The sequence below is a fragment of the Helicoverpa zea genome, chromosome 6 (assembly GCF_022581195.2).
Source record: "Helicoverpa zea isolate HzStark_Cry1AcR chromosome 6, ilHelZeax1.1, whole genome shotgun sequence".
Lineage (NCBI taxonomy): Eukaryota > Metazoa > Arthropoda > Insecta > Lepidoptera > Noctuidae > Helicoverpa > Helicoverpa zea.
In genome coordinates this window covers 7,000,636-7,020,708 of record NC_061457.1, presented here as the reverse complement: position 1 = coordinate 7,020,708, position 20,073 = coordinate 7,000,636, and the positions used below count along the sequence as shown (strand labels likewise).

The 20,073-nt window shown below is 38.5% G+C and overlaps 1 protein-coding gene across 1 annotated transcript in view; it reads left to right on the top strand.

Moving 5' to 3' along the window:
* LOC124631053 overlaps nucleotides 1-20,073 on the top strand; it is a 97,541-nt gene that overhangs the window by 31,968 nt on the left and 45,500 nt on the right. Inside the window, exons 28-53 of the mRNA XM_047165175.1 lie at nucleotides 284-6,433; nucleotides 6,689-6,904; nucleotides 7,191-7,373; nucleotides 7,455-7,655; nucleotides 7,819-8,109; nucleotides 8,211-9,368; nucleotides 9,453-9,788; nucleotides 9,992-11,248; nucleotides 11,341-11,646; nucleotides 12,069-12,383; nucleotides 12,495-12,812; nucleotides 12,905-13,216; nucleotides 13,297-13,608; nucleotides 13,686-13,997; nucleotides 14,083-14,397; nucleotides 14,501-14,815; nucleotides 14,897-15,223; nucleotides 15,305-15,616; nucleotides 15,812-16,132; nucleotides 16,229-16,543; nucleotides 16,633-16,956; nucleotides 17,060-17,380; nucleotides 17,715-18,047; nucleotides 18,267-18,566; nucleotides 18,657-18,983; nucleotides 19,080-20,018. Of these exons, the coding sequence (XP_047021131.1) occupies nucleotides 284-6,433; nucleotides 6,689-6,904; nucleotides 7,191-7,373; nucleotides 7,455-7,655; nucleotides 7,819-8,109; nucleotides 8,211-9,368; nucleotides 9,453-9,788; nucleotides 9,992-11,248; nucleotides 11,341-11,646; nucleotides 12,069-12,383; nucleotides 12,495-12,812; nucleotides 12,905-13,216; nucleotides 13,297-13,608; nucleotides 13,686-13,997; nucleotides 14,083-14,397; nucleotides 14,501-14,815; nucleotides 14,897-15,223; nucleotides 15,305-15,616; nucleotides 15,812-16,132; nucleotides 16,229-16,543; nucleotides 16,633-16,956; nucleotides 17,060-17,380; nucleotides 17,715-18,047; nucleotides 18,267-18,566; nucleotides 18,657-18,983; nucleotides 19,080-20,018 (16,116 nt within the window). The remainder of the gene's footprint in view (nucleotides 1-283; nucleotides 6,434-6,688; nucleotides 6,905-7,190; nucleotides 7,374-7,454; nucleotides 7,656-7,818; nucleotides 8,110-8,210; nucleotides 9,369-9,452; nucleotides 9,789-9,991; nucleotides 11,249-11,340; nucleotides 11,647-12,068; nucleotides 12,384-12,494; nucleotides 12,813-12,904; nucleotides 13,217-13,296; nucleotides 13,609-13,685; nucleotides 13,998-14,082; nucleotides 14,398-14,500; nucleotides 14,816-14,896; nucleotides 15,224-15,304; nucleotides 15,617-15,811; nucleotides 16,133-16,228; nucleotides 16,544-16,632; nucleotides 16,957-17,059; nucleotides 17,381-17,714; nucleotides 18,048-18,266; nucleotides 18,567-18,656; nucleotides 18,984-19,079; nucleotides 20,019-20,073) is intronic.

Genomic DNA, 20,073 nt, shown 5'->3' with positions numbered 1-20,073 from the left:
TGTTATTTGGTCTATTAAGCCTAAACTCGTTGTTTTCGATTCTTCTTTATGGTCTCTTCTCTTTCTATCAGTAGTTTTTAGACCTTAGCACGTACTAGTTACTATCGTAGTTAGAATTTCTTCTATACCCATACGTTTATGCTTGAACATAAAGTATACTGTAAAGGTTCAACTTTTCCTTCTTCAATACAATCAAAACAAACGAATAAATAAGTATACGTTTGTATTTAAATAGTTTTAAAAATATTTATTTAATAATGGCATTGTAAATTCCTATTAACAGATGGAACTTATGTCCCACTAACCGAAACTACATCAGGAGGAACAAGTGAATCCGCCACTACAAAAGATAGGACTATGTCTACTGACCCTATTCAGTCCACTGATACTAATGACTCTCATACGACTCGCAATACATTAATTCCCGATTACATGACGACTGACTTTACCGTTACTGTTAGGAGCCAAATATCAACCACTTCAACAGATTATTTCGACATTAATACAGAGACAGACGAAACTTCTCTTAAATCTACCACATCTAATGCAAATGATGAATCAACTGAAATTCCTTTTACTAGCTCTAGTAGTCTCAGTGTTATTACTAGCTCTAGTAGTCTCAGTAACACATTAAATGATATAACTGAGACTGTTGATATTTTAGAAAACACGACTCCGAAAGCTTTCAATTCCATGGAAGATTCTAAAAGAATAGCTACAATTGATGAATCTGAAATTAAAACAGCTTCTACTGCTAGAGAAACATTCAGCGGAAGTGAAAAAAATACCATAGAAGGAAATATACAAGACGCATCAAGCTTTACAGGCTCTGTAAAGAGCTCAGATTTATATGATACTACTACTCCTCTAAATGCAGTAACTAATGCAATGGATAGTAGTGAAAGAGACCATAGCACAATTCTATCAGAGACTCAATTTAAACAAACTACCAAAACGTTGAGCAACAATATGAATGAGTCAACCTATACTCCTACAGATCATCAAAGTAATGATGTGACAACACAAATTACTACGCCCTATACAAATATCGAAGATTATTCGTCAATTGATTCTGATATCCTCTTGCAGAGTAGTAGTACAATTCATGTTGAAAGTACCATAAAACCTTACACTAAAAAGATTGTCGAAGGAAATCATTCCTCAACAGTTTCAATTGAAAATAAAAACACAAAAACCCCAGAAAATCAAAGAAAACTGAACAGTAATTACACAGGAATTACTTTAGTGGAAGATCTTCCTCAAAAAAATATAACTACTTCAACTTTGCCAACTAGCACTACAAGGTATACAAACTCAGAAAAACATACCGAAACGAGCATTAAATTAACTACATTTGGGACAGCAGTTGACTCAAATGTAGGTGAAACTAATACAAAAATGTTACATGAAAATGTTACGGATAAAATACCAATTGAAGAGACTCACCGTGATACTACCGCTCATAGTACTTTTGCAACTGACGACAGTTATACTACTCCAGAGACGTCTGATACTGTTGCCATCGACGATGTTACAACATTGATTGATGATGTGCGTACGGCTAGTACGATGGACGCAGATGAATTAATAACACAATCTTACAGTACTGTACAACTTACTGACATAACAACAAAATCAATCCTAGTCACGGAAACTGAACAATCTGACAAAAAAACACCAACCCAATTTGACATTTCATCTGCAGATTCTGAGACCACTTCTTCATCGTCTATTCCAGTAATTTTGCGGGAACAAACCAAACTTAATGACTTGTCTGGTATAACTGCAACCACAATGCCTACTCTAGACTTACAAAGTACACCAGAGCTCACTACTCATACGGAAACTGAATATTCGAATGAAAATAACACGACAATCGAAACTCAGGACTATAGTATTGTAGAAAAATATACAACCGCAACTTCAGCTCCAACACTTAGACCTAATACGAATTTTAAAACAAATACAGTGTCTTTTGAATCATCAACAATGCAAATTAGTTTTGATCAAAGCAGCTCTTCCAGTTACTCGGTTGAGTCTAAAACAGACACAATGGATCTCAATACCAATAAACCTAATTATGAAAATGATGGAACAACAATTCAATTCACAACAGACATCGCCACGAAAAAAGCTTCTTTAGAAACATCGACAATACAAATTAAATCAGATCAAAGTACCTCTTCCAATTATTTGGTCGAGACAACAATAGACCCGTCTGATCTCAAAACCAGTAAACTTAATAATGAAATAGATAAATTCACGGAAGACATTGTCACGAATACTGTGTCACTAAAAACATCAACAATGAAAATTGCATTAGATCAAAGTACCTCTTCCAGTTATTCGGTTGAATCAACAACAGATACAACAGGTCTCGATAGAAATGAACCCATAGATCGAACAGACTTTACAGTCACGTCAGACAGCGTCACATCAAAACCTAAAACCATAACTGTTACTGAAAACATTACTAATAAATCTGTGCAAAATACGGCTACTGAAGACTCAATGACCACAATAGATCATAACACAGTAACAGATAAATTATTTCCAATACAAACTCAAGCAATTGAGAAAACAACAAAAGGAATAACATCTGACAATCCTATACCAGGAATAGATTTTACAAAGGAACCTGATAATACGGCCACAATAAATTCAAAGGACGAAATCACACAATTTTATTCAGGAACTACCGCTTCAGAATTAACCAGAACTGACACAATGAGACATATCTATACAGACCCACCAGAAACGACCAGTACAGCTTCTATTACAATAGAATCTGCAAAAACAGAAGGGGTGACCGTTTTTACAGGGACGACAGCCTTTAGAGATTTTGTGTCTAGCACAATGAACTTGGAAACAACTACGAATCAACCTAATTCATTGCCATTAGGAGAATCAACTATAGGACCTGAACTAATTAAGACCTTATTAACTGAGAGAAACGAACCTGTGACTTTCATACCTGATACAACTACACAGTCAAGTACAATTGACGCTACACAAACAAAAGATAGTGATTTTTATACAACAATGATATTCGATAATGAAAAAGAAATTACTTCTACGTTTTCAACAGTCGCCAACGATAGATCAGTAACATTAACATCAGATCTGATCAGTGATAGACAAGTGAATGTTAGTCAAATACCTAATACATCAGTCACGCAAGAAACAGATAGTGATTTGGAAGAATCTTCATCAACAGCGATAGACGAGAAAATTCCAACTTCAACAGCAACATATGATGATGTATTGATAACGTCTTGGTATCCAAATATAGAGACGACTACATCACAAACGATAACAACACTTAACGATTTTGAAAATACTGAGTTAACATCCCATTCAAATGAAAAAAATATATTTGATGAAACAACAGCTTCATCTACAGAAATTGGTACTTCAGTTACAAACGAAAATTCTGAAAACATCCATAAGTCACTTACCTCTACTGAACCTGACTCTGATTTTACGGAAAACGGAAAAGTTGATGGTAGCTCAACTTCTAGTATACCGGAAGGGACAGTTACAACCGAAAATGTTCACCTTGATACGCGAACTACACAGACTATAACACAAAAGCTACATAGCGACAAGGAACTTATTCCTGACCATGTGACTAAATCATTATCACTTACAACAGGAAGTGGGGCATTTACTACAGAAACAGTAAACAGATTGAAAGAATCAACTACTTCTGACAATGTAGAATTTGAAATAAATAACAAGGATACGTCTACATCTGATGTTATACCAGTTACCACCGAGAGAATGAGTGTCGATATGAGCTCCTTACCAAATGCTATAGCTACGCTTAAAAGTACGGAAACTAATATTTACTTTACAGAAAACAAGGATGGTGACTCATTAACAACGGATTCGTTTAACAAAGACAGTGAAAGTACCACAGATAGTGGGGTTGTTAGAAAAGAGACAGGGGTTACATTTGAGCCTTCAGTACCCACTGACCAAACTTTGATAATAACAACAACCGCAGAAAAATCCACGAGTTCAGAAATAGAAAATGATTTAACGACTTTTAAAAATTCTGACACTACTACTATTGAATCGGAAATAAAATCACAGACTCAGATCCAAGAAGATAAAAATATCTCAGTCACATCTTTGCCTGCACAAGAAATAGATAAAAAAACCACTGATATCTCACCAGCTACAACAGACAAAATAGATATTAAAAAAATAACGGTAATGCCAGTGCCCACTGAAATGCTAGAAAGTCCAAGTTCAACCCAACTTAATAAGGATTCCACTGATATCAATGAACTGAATTTAATAGAGTCAACCACCTCAGGATATGAGTTAACATTCAAAATGGAACAAGGTTTAGGGACTACTGATGACAAGTTTGATGTTAAGCAAACTTTTACGACACAATTATCTACACAGAGCAAATATACAGAAGTATCATACACAAACATTCAAGACAAGTCAATGTACACCACATATAATCCAAGCACAGACAAATTAGAAGATGCAATAGTAACAAAAATCGATAAATATACGACTAAATCATTACCACCCGAAACGGATAGTACAACCTATGTGAATGTCGAAAAAAATACTGAACATATAGGTACATTTAGCACTCAAACAAATGATAATGAGGTAACTGATTCAACTATAGCCGTAGATCAAGGAATGGCTGAATCGACTATTGCAAGTGACATAACAACAACTAAAAATCCAATTGTACATGATAATACTTTAAGTCTCGGATATACAACAGATGACATGATGATTGTTCACACAAATGCTTTGAATAATGTAATACAGCATACAACATATTCATCAATAGATAGAGAAACCATAACTAGCGATACCACTGGTTATGCTACAGAAAAAATCGTTGATTCAACTACTGATTTGGTACACAGTGATGTTGATGAAAATAAAATGACGGATTCGTTTGTGACACTAGTATCCACTCAAGCACATAGCATGCCAACTCCATTAGTTGGTATTCATACTGAAATTCCTATGGATTTGAAAAGTTCAACATCAACTGAGGCACATATAACAAACAGTGTTCTTTTGGAAACTATATCATCTGAAGTAATATCAACTACAAACAAAATAAATACAGATAGTATCTCTGAAACAACTGAACCTTCAACAGAGGTAAAATCTCTCAAAGACTTACAAAATACATCACCAGATTTAACGTCAACTACTTACACAACAGAGACTAGCGCACAACAGTCAGAAAAAGTTATTACTGAAATAACAACTCCATTTATGGAAAATCAAAGTATGGATTATGCTACAAGTATAGGTGTATCAGTAACCAAAGTTACAAAACAAGGTTTTAAAGATTCTAATGATTTGGATGCCAATACATTCACTTATGATAATGTGAGCACTGAAACTACTACGAACGAAATCGATAGTACGGGTCATACTGATTCAAGTATTAATACAAGTTTGGGTGAATTTGTGCCTCATGAAGTGAAACTAACAACATCTTTCAATGAAATGCATGGTACCACTAGTGCCACGTCAGAACCATTTTCTCCTATCATAACAACAGAAGTACAAATTTCTACGAGCGACAATTTACAATACACTATTAGTACATCTAAGAGTGTACGTGACGAAAATAGCGAAACGACACCTATCACGACTGTTAATCCGGAAGCGTCTTCTTCGGAGACTGTAACAGTTCAGCCTGATACAAATACTCCTAAACTGGTTTCCAATACTTTGGAGGTTAATTCAGATAACCCTGAAATGACATTAGCTACGATTTATAACGATAATCGATCTGAAAATCACTATGAAACGACTTCTATTTCCATATCAAATGAATCGGTAACATCCTATTTCGATCATAGTACCAGTACGACAAATGGTTTAACTTCGACCATACAGAATACAAACGATGATTTTATTTCATCTACTGAAACTGCTATACCAATATTGAATAGTGATACCGACAAAATAATTATAACGAAAAATTATGAAACAACAATTTCTTTAGTTAAAGAAAATCATAATCTTACAACAACTCAAAATACAATTACTGAAGATATAGAAGACTCCTTAACATATACTACAATTAGTAATACTGAAATTTCTCCTAAAACACAACACAACATTATTAGTACTTCTACTGAAAGTTTATCATCTCGTAGAAAAGGCGACGATATTTTTGCATGGACTGATACTACTTTAGTGACTGACATGACTACTACAGAAACCACTGTACAAAGTACAGACTTACACATTAACACTTCTTGTAAAATAAACGTGAATTGCCCGACGCATAAGGCCTGCCTAAATGGAGTATGCCAGGATCCCTGTCAAATCCCTGGTTGTACAAAGAACGAATCATGTATAGTTGTCAACCACGCTGCTGTTTGTGTGTGTGATGACTCCACTGGAATACACTGTTCTCGTAAAGGTAGGCTTACAAAGTATTTGCTGTTGAATCATTAGAAATATAGGTTTTTTTTTGTAATTGCGCAATTAGAAACACAAAGTAATGTATTATTATAATAGAAACAGAAAGAGGTTGTTTTGTCGGACAAATGCGTATTTTTCATATCAAATAATAATCAAATAATATCAATTCATGTTAATATTTGTAAATACACTAATGTTCACCTACTTTTTAATGTAACATACTAATTATTGTATCTAACGTGTAACATACTAGAACCACCTGGAACACCCAAGGTACCAGAACCTTGTCACTCTGATCGGGACTGTATAGAGACTGAAGCCTGTTTTATGGGATTATGTCAAAATCCCTGTGAGTTCGACAACGTATGTGGCATAGGAGCCAATTGCCAACCAGTAAAACAAAGGCCTATGTGCTCGTGCCCCGCCGGGCACGATGGAGACCCTGCTGTTAAGTGTTCACCTAAAATATGTAAGCTTTAATTACTGATACCTACTAATAGTTTTAAATTAATTTAACCATTTACTTACTCTCACTATACAAGGGAAGTCATTGATTAAAGAAGGTAGAATTGTAAAATATCGCATAAATAAAAGAACCTAACGTAAATTATAAAACAATTGTGGTTGAGGTTTATTGGTTTCCATGTATATAATCCAAGTTCAAGCTCTTAGCAATATAAATTAATAGCAAAGTTCTTTAGGGGGCAACACTCTCTGTGTATATTATATAAATATGTATTTTACATTTTGCTCAGTTGGTTGCACTCGAAATGAAGACTGTCCCTTGACTGAAGCTTGTATAAATAGTGCATGTCAACACCCATGTGCCATACACAATCCGTGCGCACCTAATGCGGTCTGTATAAACACAAACCATGGATCAGACTGTAGCTGCGCTGAAGGATTCCAAGGAAATGGCTACGTCGGATGTGTACCAGGTAAATATTAATATTATCAATTCATTTAACGAGTAACAAAACTTCAACAATTACTATATCATACATTTGTTGTTATTTTAGTAATACCTTCAGGTTCAGTTTGTCAGTATGATGAGGATTGTCCTCCAGAACTGCTTTGTGATCGATTAAACAGAGTTTGCATTAATCCTTGTGCTGTGAACAAATGCGGAGATAACGCAGAATGCTTACCATCAAATCATGGCATTGAATGCAAATGTTCAGCTGGATTTACTGGGAACCCATTCTTAGAATGTTTCCAAGGTAAGGGTATTTTCTAGATTTAATTTGATTTTATCTAGTAAAAAGTATATACTCGGTATTTAAATGAATTTGTCTTTTTTCATGCATAAAAATATAATGATTTAGATGTCATACCCTAAAGTAAGAAGGAAAAGTAATAACTTGTTATCTTTCTCTTTTTTAGTGCAGGGATGTCGTTCTGATAATGAATGCGCAAATTCAGAAGCTTGTATTAATGGAAAATGTGGATCTCCGTGTCGATGTGGTACTAACGCTGTTTGTGACGTCTTAAATCATCGCGCGTCGTGTAAATGTCTGCCTGGTTACACTGGGAACCCCCAGCATGGGTGTGAACCACCATCTAATCCATGTATTCCAAATCCATGTGGAACAAATGCAATGTGTGAAATTGATAATGGCAATCCAATTTGCTTTTGTCCTAAGGGATTAACAGGAAATCCTTTCAAAAATTGCAGTAAGTTTTCTGAAAGTATATCTACGCTTTAATGAATACTGTAGCTTTTACTTATTGAATTATAATGTAAGAACTACTGAATTCTAAATTATTAATTTCAGTTCCTGAAGGCAACGAATGTGAACCAAATCCATGTGGACCATTCTCTGGGTGCAGACTAATTGACAACAAACCCGCTTGTTTCTGTCTACCGAATTATGAAGGTGATCCCCCACGCCAACCATGTCGGCTACCAAATAATCCATGCAATCCATCACCTTGTGGACCTAATACACAATGTACAATACAATCAAACGGGTTTGCAAAATGCACATGTTCACCAGGGTATATCGAAAGCCCTAATACAATCAGAGGCTGCGTGGAATCTCGCAATCCTTGTGAACCAAATACATGCGGTGTCGGTGCTCGATGCGATCCGAATAGATCGCCGCCTTGTTACTGTCCCGAAAACGCAATTGGAAATCCTTACAAGTCTTGCAACAGACAAGGTTACCTGCCACCCGATGTGCTTTGCCAACCAGGTCCATGTGGACCTAACGCAGATTGCTATGTAAGCGGCAATATGGAAATGTGTTTCTGTAAGACTGGATTCACGGGAGATCCTCATGTTGGCTGCCAACCTCAAAGAAGTCCTTGTACACCGAATCCATGCGGACCACAAGCTATTTGCCAAGTTAATTATGAAGGACAGGCGTTGTGCTTGTGTCCCGAGGGTAGTTTAGGTGATGCTTACGGTGTTGATGGATGTCACTCTCGAGAATGTGAAGTAGATGACGAATGTAAATTAAATAGAGCTTGCATAGGATACGCCTGTCGAGACCCTTGTCCCGGGGCCTGTGGAATGAATGCAAAATGTCGAGTTGAATCGCACCGACCAGTTTGTATTTGTGAAGATGGATTTGTTGGTAATCCTCTGATGAGTTGCTTACCACCAGGAGATCAAAAATCGAATTCCAAAAAACCTTGTAACACTGCTCAATGTGGTTTAAACGCTATTTGTCAAGACGTCGGTGACAAAGCTTTATGTTTCTGTCCTCCGGACTTCTTTGGAGACCCAAGCGTAGAATGCAAACCTCAATGTACAATGAATTCGGATTGCTCATCAAACGAAGCGTGTATCAATAAAAAGTGTACAGATCCATGTACATTTAACAACGTGTGTGGAATTGGCGCAGTGTGCTTGTGCACAGAACATACGGTGTCTTGCCTGTGTCCAGATGGATATATTGGTGATCCATTGACTCAATGTCTTTATCGCCGTAAGTTTTATTAAATAAAAAATTATATATATAAAAATTCAGTTATGACTATATTCACTTATACAATTTTGTTTTTCATTTCAGCAATCATTATTGGGTCTGATAATTCAACAATTCCACCCTGTTCACCAAATGACTGTGACCACAATTCTCCATGCGATACCTATGGAAATCAATTTGTAATTTGTGATGCTTGTGTTGGGCCGAATGCTGCCAACAACCCGGCTTGCAGACCAGAATGTATGTTTAATTCGGATTGCGCCTTCAATAAAGCCTGTTTGAGGAATAAATGTACAGATCCCTGCCCAGGTGCCTGCGGTGTCAACGCTTTATGTTCAGTTTACTACCATGACCCTATTTGTCACTGTGCTGAAGGATTCGAAGGAAATCCATATGAACACTGTAAACTAATAACAAATCGTAAGTATCAAATGAGATTAATGTATGCCTAGTTCCATTCCTATCATAATATACGAAAATGCATGACGTTTATTATACGAGTCATATGTCAAAAAACTACCGTTCGTATCAAAACTAATCGAATCTAATGTATAGAAACCTTGTATCGGCTACTTACGCATCTTCTATTTACTTATATTTTAAGACATTGTCTTTTTTTACAGCTGTTTTAATTGAAACTTGCGATAATGTACGGTGTGGTGCTAATGCAGTATGTGAAGACAGGAACGGTGCTCTCACCTGCAAATGTTTGCCCAACTTTTATGGAAACCCATATATATCATGTCGTCCTGAATGCGTCGTCAACAGCGACTGCTCACCAGAATTGGCGTGTTTGAATAATAAATGCGAAAGCCCTTGCAAGGATATATGTGGAATTGGAGCCTTATGCAAAACCGTGAACCATCACGCGGTTTGTTACTGTCCGACCGGAAACACAGGTGATCCTTATGTGCGATGCCAAACTGCCGTTGTAGGACCACCCTCGTTGTCTACATGTGATCCGTCACCCTGTGGAGCATTCAGCCGTTGTCTTGTATCGTCATCTGGATTTGCTGTATGTTCATGCTTACCAGGACATAGAGGGATAGCACCGATGTGTCAACCAGAATGTGTCAGTAATTCAGACTGTTCTCAAACAGAGACTTGTGTAAATCAACGGTGCTCTAACCCATGCCAAGGTAGTTGTGGTGTGAATGCAGATTGTATAGTAGTAAATCATAATCCAATATGCAGCTGTAGCCCTGGACAAACTGGAGACCCGTTTGTGGCTTGCGCAGATGCCATAGATCCATTGCCTGTTGATAAAAATCCATGTGTACCATCACCATGTGGCCCCAACTCTGTATGTGAAATTAAATCTAATCATCCGGTATGCTCCTGCCGCCCGAATTATTCAGGCACTCCGCCCTTCTGCAGACCAGAGTGTGTCATAAATCAGGAATGTCCATCTAACAAAGCCTGTATCAATGAAAAATGTGCGGACCCATGCCTAGGCGCATGTGGGAATAATGCGAAATGTAATGTCATCAATCATACCCCACTCTGTAGCTGTCTAGATGGATATAAAGGCGACGCATTTGTAGGATGTGTTACAGCCAAGGGTGACACACAGTCGCCATGTAACCCATCACCTTGTGGAGATAATACAATATGCACGGTGGTTAACGATGTAGCTCGATGCTCATGCATACCTCCCAATATTGGCAACCCGTACGCAGGTGGCTGTAGGCCAGAATGTACAATAAACTCCGACTGTCCAAATCATCTTGCTTGCCTGTCAAATCACTGCCGAGATCCGTGCAAAGACTTATGTGGCGTTAACGCAGAATGTTCGGTCACTAATCACATTCCAGTCTGCACATGTTTCAATGGTTACGAAGGCGAGCCATTCTCTTCATGCCGTCGGAAATCAACTCCACGTATGTATAAAATTATAGAATTAATATGTCTGTATATAATATGTCTGTTATTAAATATAAAAAAAAATTACATAACGTTTAAACTATTATAGCAACGAATTTCAAACCTTGCGAGCCATCTCCCTGCGGAGCCAACAGTGAATGTCATGTGGTGAACGACCGCGCCGCTTGCTCCTGTCGTGCTGGCTACCTGGGAGCCCCACCTGCCTGCCGCCCTGAGTGTTCGGTCAGCTCGGATTGCCCAACAAACAAAGCTTGCCTCGGTAACAAGTGCAAAGATCCTTGTCAACATAGCTGCGGCTTAGACGCACGCTGCCATGTTGTAGGGCACAACCCTATTTGCACTTGTCCAGAAAACTTACCAGAAGGAGATCCATTTATCAGATGCTACAGAGAAAGTGAGTTATAAAAATATTATGTTTATATTCCAAACAAAATATTTTACACACTGTATACATACCTCAACTAAATTGCAATGTCAGCAATTACCCCTACACTAAAAAATCTTCATAATATGATTTATCATTGCTATTTATTGAGTTTTTATTAAGTTAAACTTCCTGTACAGCCATCTTCAGGGAACAGCTTTCCGCTTTTCGATTTTATATATTAGATAGTTGCATCGATCAACTCCTAGGAGTAATATATCGTCCATATAAAGTTTGATAATTTTTTTTCCAAGAAATATGTAGTTACCAACACAATCTTTATAGATTTGTGTGAAGTGTGATAATATTTTTTTTTTCGTTTCTTGTTGTTTTGCCTTGATAGATTCAGATTGCAGTGGCTTGAATATAAAATCGAATTTGTTTATTTGCAGGTATTATTCATCCAGCACCAGATCCATGCTTGCCATCTCCATGTGGACCACATTCTTCATGCCGGAACGAAGCCGGTCGTGCAGTCTGTTCTTGCGAACCGGGAACCTTAGGAGCGCCGCCATCTTGTCGTCCGCAATGCGTCATCAACCAGGACTGTCCCTTGGCACTTGCCTGTCTGGGTGGCAACTGTGTCAACCCGTGTGTTGGGTCTTGTGGCTTCAACGCGCGTTGCATAGTACAAAATCATCAACCAGTTTGCTCCTGCGACGAAGGTTTTTCGGGTGATCCGTTTGCTGGCTGTAACCCTATAACAAGTAAGTAATAATGTTATATTATGCATGAATGGTTTACTGCACTATTACAGCGCATGGTTTTCTTTAGTAAGTTATGCAAGATAGCATGTTTTATGTACAAACATTTTGCAGTTTCGAAAGATGTACCTCATCAACCTTGCAATCCATCACCTTGTGGACCTAATGCCATTTGTCGTGAAAGGAATGGTGCTGGTTCTTGTACATGTGTAGATGAATTTTATGGTGATCCATATCGTGGATGTCGTCCAGAATGCGTGATGAACACTGATTGTCCCAGAGATAGATCTTGTTTCAATAATAAATGCGTGGACCCGTGCTCTGGAGCCTGTGGACAGAATACCGAATGTAGAGTTGCCAACCATGCACCCTCATGTTACTGCTTGCCTGGATATAGAGGAAATCCTCTTCATGCATGTACTCCTGTTTCATGTAAGACTTTCTTTCTTGATCTTTCTTTGTATCTGTTTTTCTGTGTTTCGTACTATTATACTTATCTGTCTATTTTCTTCTCTACAATCTAGCTATACCAGAACCTTCGGATCCGTGCAATCCCTCACCTTGTGGGCCCTACAGTAAATGTCGCGTATTTAATCGGCATGCTGTTTGTACATGCCTTGACCTATGCGTTGGTTCTCCACCAAATTGTAGGCCAGAATGTATTGTCAGTTCTGATTGCCGACCAGATAAAGCATGTATTAATCAAAAATGCCAGGATCCGTGTCCTGGTATGTGCGGTATTGACGCTCAGTGTCAAGTTGTGAATCATAATCCAATTTGTAGCTGTCATAACGGATACACAGGCGATCCCTTCGTTAGATGTTTCTTTGAAGACAGTAAGTATTACGGATTATATATAAATTACATTGGATATTTGTAGGAATAAAGCAAACATATAATTGAAACATTTTTACAGGACAAATGGAACCAATAAATAATTGTTTACCTAATCCATGTGGTTCACATTCGCAATGCAAGGACGTCAATGGTCTAGCAGTATGTTCTTGCTTTGAAAATTATGTTGGGCGTCCTCCTAACTGCAGACCAGAATGTATGATTAACGTTGAATGCCCGGGTAACTTGGCATGCATTTCTCAAAAATGCAGTGACCCTTGCCCAGGATCTTGCGGGTACCACGCGAGTTGCGCTGTTGTCAAACATATACCTGTGTGTACATGTGACCAAGGTTATACCGGCGACCCATTTTCGGGATGTTCCCCTATACCAAGTAAGTTTATAAAGTAAAAAAATATGTATATAATGTATAAAAGACACTGCAATAATTATAAATTCATAAACTTTTAGCCATTGAACCTACAGTTGAAAGTCCGTGTTCACGATCACCATGTGGGGCGAACGCTATTTGCAAAGAAAGAAATGGAGTAGGATCATGCACTTGCCTTCCGGATTACTACGGAGATCCATATGTGGAATGTCGTCCAGAATGTGTATTAAATTCAGACTGTCCCAAAGATAGGGCTTGCATTAACAATAAATGTAAAGACCCTTGCCCTGGAGTGTGTGGAATGAATGCTGAATGCCGCGTAAACAATCATGCTCCCGCTTGTGCGTGCCTGCCAGGCTATGAAGGAAATCCGTTTACATCTTGTTATTTACGTAAGATTTTTTTGTACCTATTCTGTTGTCATCGTGCATTACTTAAAAGATTTAAAAAATAATTTAAATTGAATGGTTATTTTAGGCCAAAACGACATCCCAATTGATCCGTGCCTACCATCACCTTGTGGGCCGTACAGCATATGCCGTGTCACCAGTGGACATGCAATATGTTCATGCCAAGAACAATATTTTGGTTCACCGCCTTTTTGTCGGCCTGAATGTTTGGTCAGCAGTGAATGTATGCCTAATAAAGCTTGCATCAATCAGAAATGTGTCGATCCATGTATCGGAGCTTGCGGAAATAACGCAAAATGCACTGTAGTAAATCATAATGCACAATGTAGTTGTCCTCCGAACTACGCCGGAGATCCATTCGTGCATTGTACCTTTGAAAAAAGTAAGTTCAGCATTATTAATAGAAGCATTAACATCTACCTCACGTAAAATTATGTTCCTATATTTTGTTACTCTATGCATTAAAACGACGAAATAAATTTTAGGACCGGAACCGAAGCCTTCTGGAAATCCATGCATACCGTCACCCTGTGGGCCAAATTCACAATGTAGGTTAATAGGAGAAACCCCAGCTTGCTCTTGTCTATCTGGTTATATAGGAAGAGCACCAAATTGTCGCCCCGAATGTATATACGATGAAGAATGTCCAAGCAACCTAGCTTGTATTCGTGAAAAATGCGTAAATCCATGCGAAGGGTCCTGTGGTTCAAACGCAGAATGTGTTGTCATTAATCATAAAGCAATTTGTCATTGTCGCGAAAGCTATACGGGAGACCCATTTAGTGGTTGCTATTTTATTGGTAAGTCTAATTAACGGAAAGCTCTTGTTTTTGTTGCATCTGTATTTCATTCACAACTTAAATAAATGATTTTATTTGTAGTAACAATACCAAGTGAAGACGAGACAAACCCATGTAACCCGTCACCTTGCGGTCCAAATGCAGTGTGTACTGAAAGGAATTCAGTGGGGGCCTGTACATGTACGCCAGAATATTTTGGAGATCCATATTTGGGTTGTAGACCTGAATGTGTCACAAATAATGATTGCCCATACGATAAAGCTTGTTCTAACAATAAATGTGTAGACATATGCCAGGGTGCGTGCGGGATAAATGCCCAGTGTACCGTGGCACATCATACACCAGTTTGTCTCTGTATTGATGGTTATGACGGTAATCCAGTCGTATCTTGTCATCCTCAAAGAAAGCGTTAGTATATGGATATCAAATTTAAATTAAATATTTTACTTTCTACTTTGAATCAGACTAATAAAAAATATTTTATTTTAGCTCCAATCGCAGATTTCAATCCATGCATACCGTCACCTTGTGGGCCTTACAGCAATTGTAAGGTAGTAGATGATCATGGAGTATGTTCATGTCGGGAAGGGTATGTGGGCTCACCGCCTACTTGTAGACCAGAGTGCATTATAAGCACGGATTGTCCTCAACACCAAGCATGTATAAAACAAAAATGTAGAGACCCGTGCCCGGGAACGTGTGGTCTCAATGCAAGATGTCAAGTAATAAATCATAATCCGATCTGTACATGTAGAGCCGGATTTACTGGGGATCCCTTCGTTACTTGTCGTTTGGAGCAAAGTAAGAATACGACTAAAATAATAAAAATCCAACAAATTGAAATTGTTTATTGATTTTGATCCCTCTAAAAATTTGAAAAGAAAAATAATTTTTCGTTTCTTGATCACTTTTCATGTATATATTTTCTACCTTGAATATTTCTGTTTCCTGTTTTCTGTTTTTTTCTAAATCTGTCTTATTTTCTTTCTTTCTTAGAAACTATCTTAGACGTGCCTAAAGGAAATCCATGTGTTCCTTCACCATGCGGTCCATACTCTCAATGTAAAGTAGTGAGCGAAGCGCCTGCATGTTCATGCTTGCCGAACTATATTGGTGTTGCACCAAATTGTAGACCTGAATGTTCTATCAACGCTGAGTGTCCTGGTAATCTTGCATGCCAAAATGAAAAGTGTGTGGATCCGTGTCCTGGCTCTTGTGGTTTTAACGCAGAATGTTCTGTAGCGAATCATGTAGCACTTTGTAGCTGTTTATTGGGATATACAGGTGACCCTTTCAGTGGTTGTTCACCTTTTGAACGTAAGTTATCGAGCGTAAAGCGCTAAGAAGCGCTATGGCTGTAAAATTTTGTGGCTTTGTAACTGTAGTATGAAAACATGCCTTTATTAATTTCAGAACACCCAGAGCCGCCACCCAATCCATGCAGTCCATCCCCTTGTGGCGCCAATGCATTATGCAAAGAACGAAACGGCGTTGGCTCGTGCTCGTGTCTGCCAGAATACTTTGGTGATCCTTACACAGGGTGTCGCCCAGAGTGCGTATCCAATTCTGATTGTGATCGTAACAAAGCCTGTTCAAATAATAGGTGTAAAGATCCTTGCCCGGGAGCTTGTGGTATTAATGCGGAATGCCGAACTGTAAATCATTCTCCGACATGTACTTGCCTGACAGGTTACAATGGTAACCCACTTGTCAGATGTGAAATAGAAAGTAAGTTTTTAGTTAGTTTTTTCATAAAATATTCACTCACTATAACTATTACTGACTTTGTTACATGCGACATATTATTTTTATTTCAGTTGTTACGGAAAGTTCTAAGGTTCCTTTGGACCCTTGTCAACCGTCACCATGTGGTCCTAACAGCTTATGTCGTGTGATAAATGGACACAGTGTTTGTACATGTGAAAGTGACTACATTGGCACTCCACCTTCCTGCCGCCCTGAGTGTATCGTCAGTTCTGAATGTCCGCAAGATAAAGCTTGCATTAAAAAGAAATGCAAAGATCCATGCCAAGATTCTTGCGGCGTTAACGCTCGGTGCCAAGTTATTACACATAATCCTATTTGTACATGCAGTCCTGGATACACAGGAGATCCGTTTACACAGTGCAAATTAATAGAGCGTAAGTTATTGCATGAAAAATACACATTCTACACTTAACTGGCAATTAACATTGCCATTGCTGTATTGTTTTTGTTCACTAAATTATTCTTATTACCTTTTAGGTGATGTGCCCCCCTCAACCAATCCGTGCGTGCCTTCCCCTTGCGGGCCTAATTCCGAATGTCGTGTTATTGGAGATCAGGCTGCTTGTTCCTGTTTAACAAATTACATTGGCAGAGTGCCAAACTGTAGACCAGAATGTACTATAGATCCTGAATGTCCTAGTAACACAGCTTGTATTAATGAGCGTTGTAAAGACCCGTGTCAAGGAGCATGTGGAGTTAATGCTCTTTGTTTGACTATTAATCACAAACCAGTGTGCTCTTGTCAACAAGGCTTTACTGGTGACGCTACGAGAAATTGTATTCAAATTATAATATCATGTAAGTATGCTTAAAAAGTCATAAATATGTTAGACTAGCTGTTCCATACGGTTTCACCCGCGTACCGAGGGAATTACTTCGTTTATTTTATGCATCCCTGGTACAAGAATGACTATTGTTTTTATTTTATTTCGCGGTAAGCCAAAAAATAATATTACGGTTTAAAAGCATCGTTATTTGATGATTTTTGATATGGGGCTATTTTACCGCCCTACGAGCTTTACGAGAACTTTTGCATCACATTGTATGTTAGTATAGATATGTAATCACATTTGAGAACTAAACTACTGAATAAACGTAACGTCAAGCCATTTTATCCTCCTGTACATTTTAGCAACCGAAATGACTCCAACCTCAAGTCCCTGTACGCCATCGCCTTGTGGACCTAACGCTGAATGCCGAGAATACAATGGTGCAGGGGCTTGTGTCTGCTCCGAGGGTTACGAAGGTGATCCATACAGTACGAACGGATGTCGCAGAGAATGTGAGAGTAACGACGATTGCACACCAAACTTGGCATGCACACGATTCAAGTGTATAGACCCCTGTCCAAGAACTTGTGGCCAGTTAGCCCAATGTACCGTTGAAAACCATATTCCTGTTTGTACATGTCCGAGAGGATATACTGGTGATCCTTTCTTCCAGTGTAAAGAAATAACCGTATCACGTAAGTGGCTTTTTTCAATTGAATTACTTCGTAACTTGTATATGTACACCCACAGATAATATAGGCTGATTAACATTAGCTGTAATTGGCAAATTGATATACATTGTTTCCCCTCCCTTACTTCTGGTTTGGTAAATCAAATATTTAAAATTACGTAAAACTGATACACACTGTTTTTGTAACCAAAGCGTAGTAAACTAATTATACTTTTGTTTTTAGCTACTCCTCCGCAAAATCCGTGTGAACCTACACCTTGTGGTCCAAACAGTCAGTGCAGACAAGTGAATATGCAAGCAGTATGTTCGTGTCTGCCGAATTACATTGGATCACCGCCGTCATGTCGACCTCAGTGTATTGTAAATAGCGAATGTGACACATCTAAGGCTTGCATCAATCAGAAATGTGATGATCCTTGCCCACATTCCTGCGGTTTAAGAGCACATTGTATAGTGAAGAACCATAGTCCTATTTGCACTTGCCCATTAGGCATGACTGGTGATCCTTTCACACAATGTTATGGTATGTTTGAGATAACTTAAAGTAGGTCTGTTTTTATAGCACACTGAATAATAGTATGCATATCTACAAGCCTTTTATTTTTCTTTTTAGGAATTCCATCCACCACAACTGAAAGGCCTCCATCTTGTACTCCTTCGCCGTGTGGTCCTAATTCACGTTGTCAGTTATTAGCAAGTGGACCAGCTTGCTCATGTTTACCTGGCTATGTGGGCTCCCCGCCTTCTTGTCGGCCAGAATGTACCATTAATGCCGAATGTCCGGCATCACTTGCCTGTGTTCGTCAAAAGTGTGAAGATCCGTGTCCAGGATCGTGCGGAGTGGATGCATCATGTCATGTTTTAAACCATGTAGCTGTTTGTGTATGCAATGAAGGATATACTGGCGATCCTTTTGCAAGATGTTTGCCTATCCTCGAAGGTAAAAAAAGAATACTATCTGTTTTGGGGTTTATATTTTATAACGTGCTTCTATATTTTATAACGTTTAACTTGTTTTTTTTTTTTTCATTTTTAGATTCTACGACACCTGCGCCTTTGGATCCTTGCAATCCATCCCCATGTGGTGCAAATGCTGTATGCGATAACGGATTCTGCACTTGTTTAGCTGACTACAGTGGTAATCCTTATGAAAGTTGCAGACCGGAATGCACGGGAAGTCAAGAATGTCCGAGGGATAAGGCATGTTTCAGAAACAAATGCCGTGATCCATGTCCGGGCACATGTGGACAGAATGCTAAATGTGACGTTATAAATCATATTCCCACATGCTCCTGTATGACAGAATACACCGGGAACCCATTCACACATTGCCGCCGAATGGAACAAGAAAAACCAAGGCCAAGAGATCCTTGTCATCCATCGCCATGTGGACCTAACAGTATTTGTAAAAACGTCGATAACGCTGCTATATGTGCTTGTCTCGAAGGGTTCCAAGGCTCGCCACCAGCCTGTCGACCGGAATGCGTTGTTAGTTCCGAATGTCCTTCTACCAAAGCTTGCGTTAATCAAAAGTGCATCAATCCATGTATTAATGCGTGTGGAATATCTGCGCGCTGTGAAGTTATAAATCACAGCCCAATTTGTAGCTGCAATTCGGGACAAACAGGAGATCCATTCAAAAGCTGTTATGATATTGTAGATCCAAAAGTAGAACCAGTGGATGCATGTAATCCAACTCCGTGTGGTCCTAATTCACAATGTATGGAAAGAAATGGAAAGGCAAATTGCAGATGTATCGAAAACTACATTGGACAGCCGCCAAATTGCAGACCAGAGTGTGTTATTAATCCTGATTGCCCTTCTAATCAAGCATGTATAAAGAATAAATGCATTGATCCATGCCCTGGATCTTGCGGAGTAAATGCTGACTGCATCGTAGTGAGCCACACGGTTTCATGTAGCTGCCGAGAAAGGTTTACAGGCAATCCATTCATGCAATGTGTTCCTGAAGAGGGTATGTTGATAGTTTTACTTGTGGTGACTAAAGGCAAACTCTTTTTTATGATTAT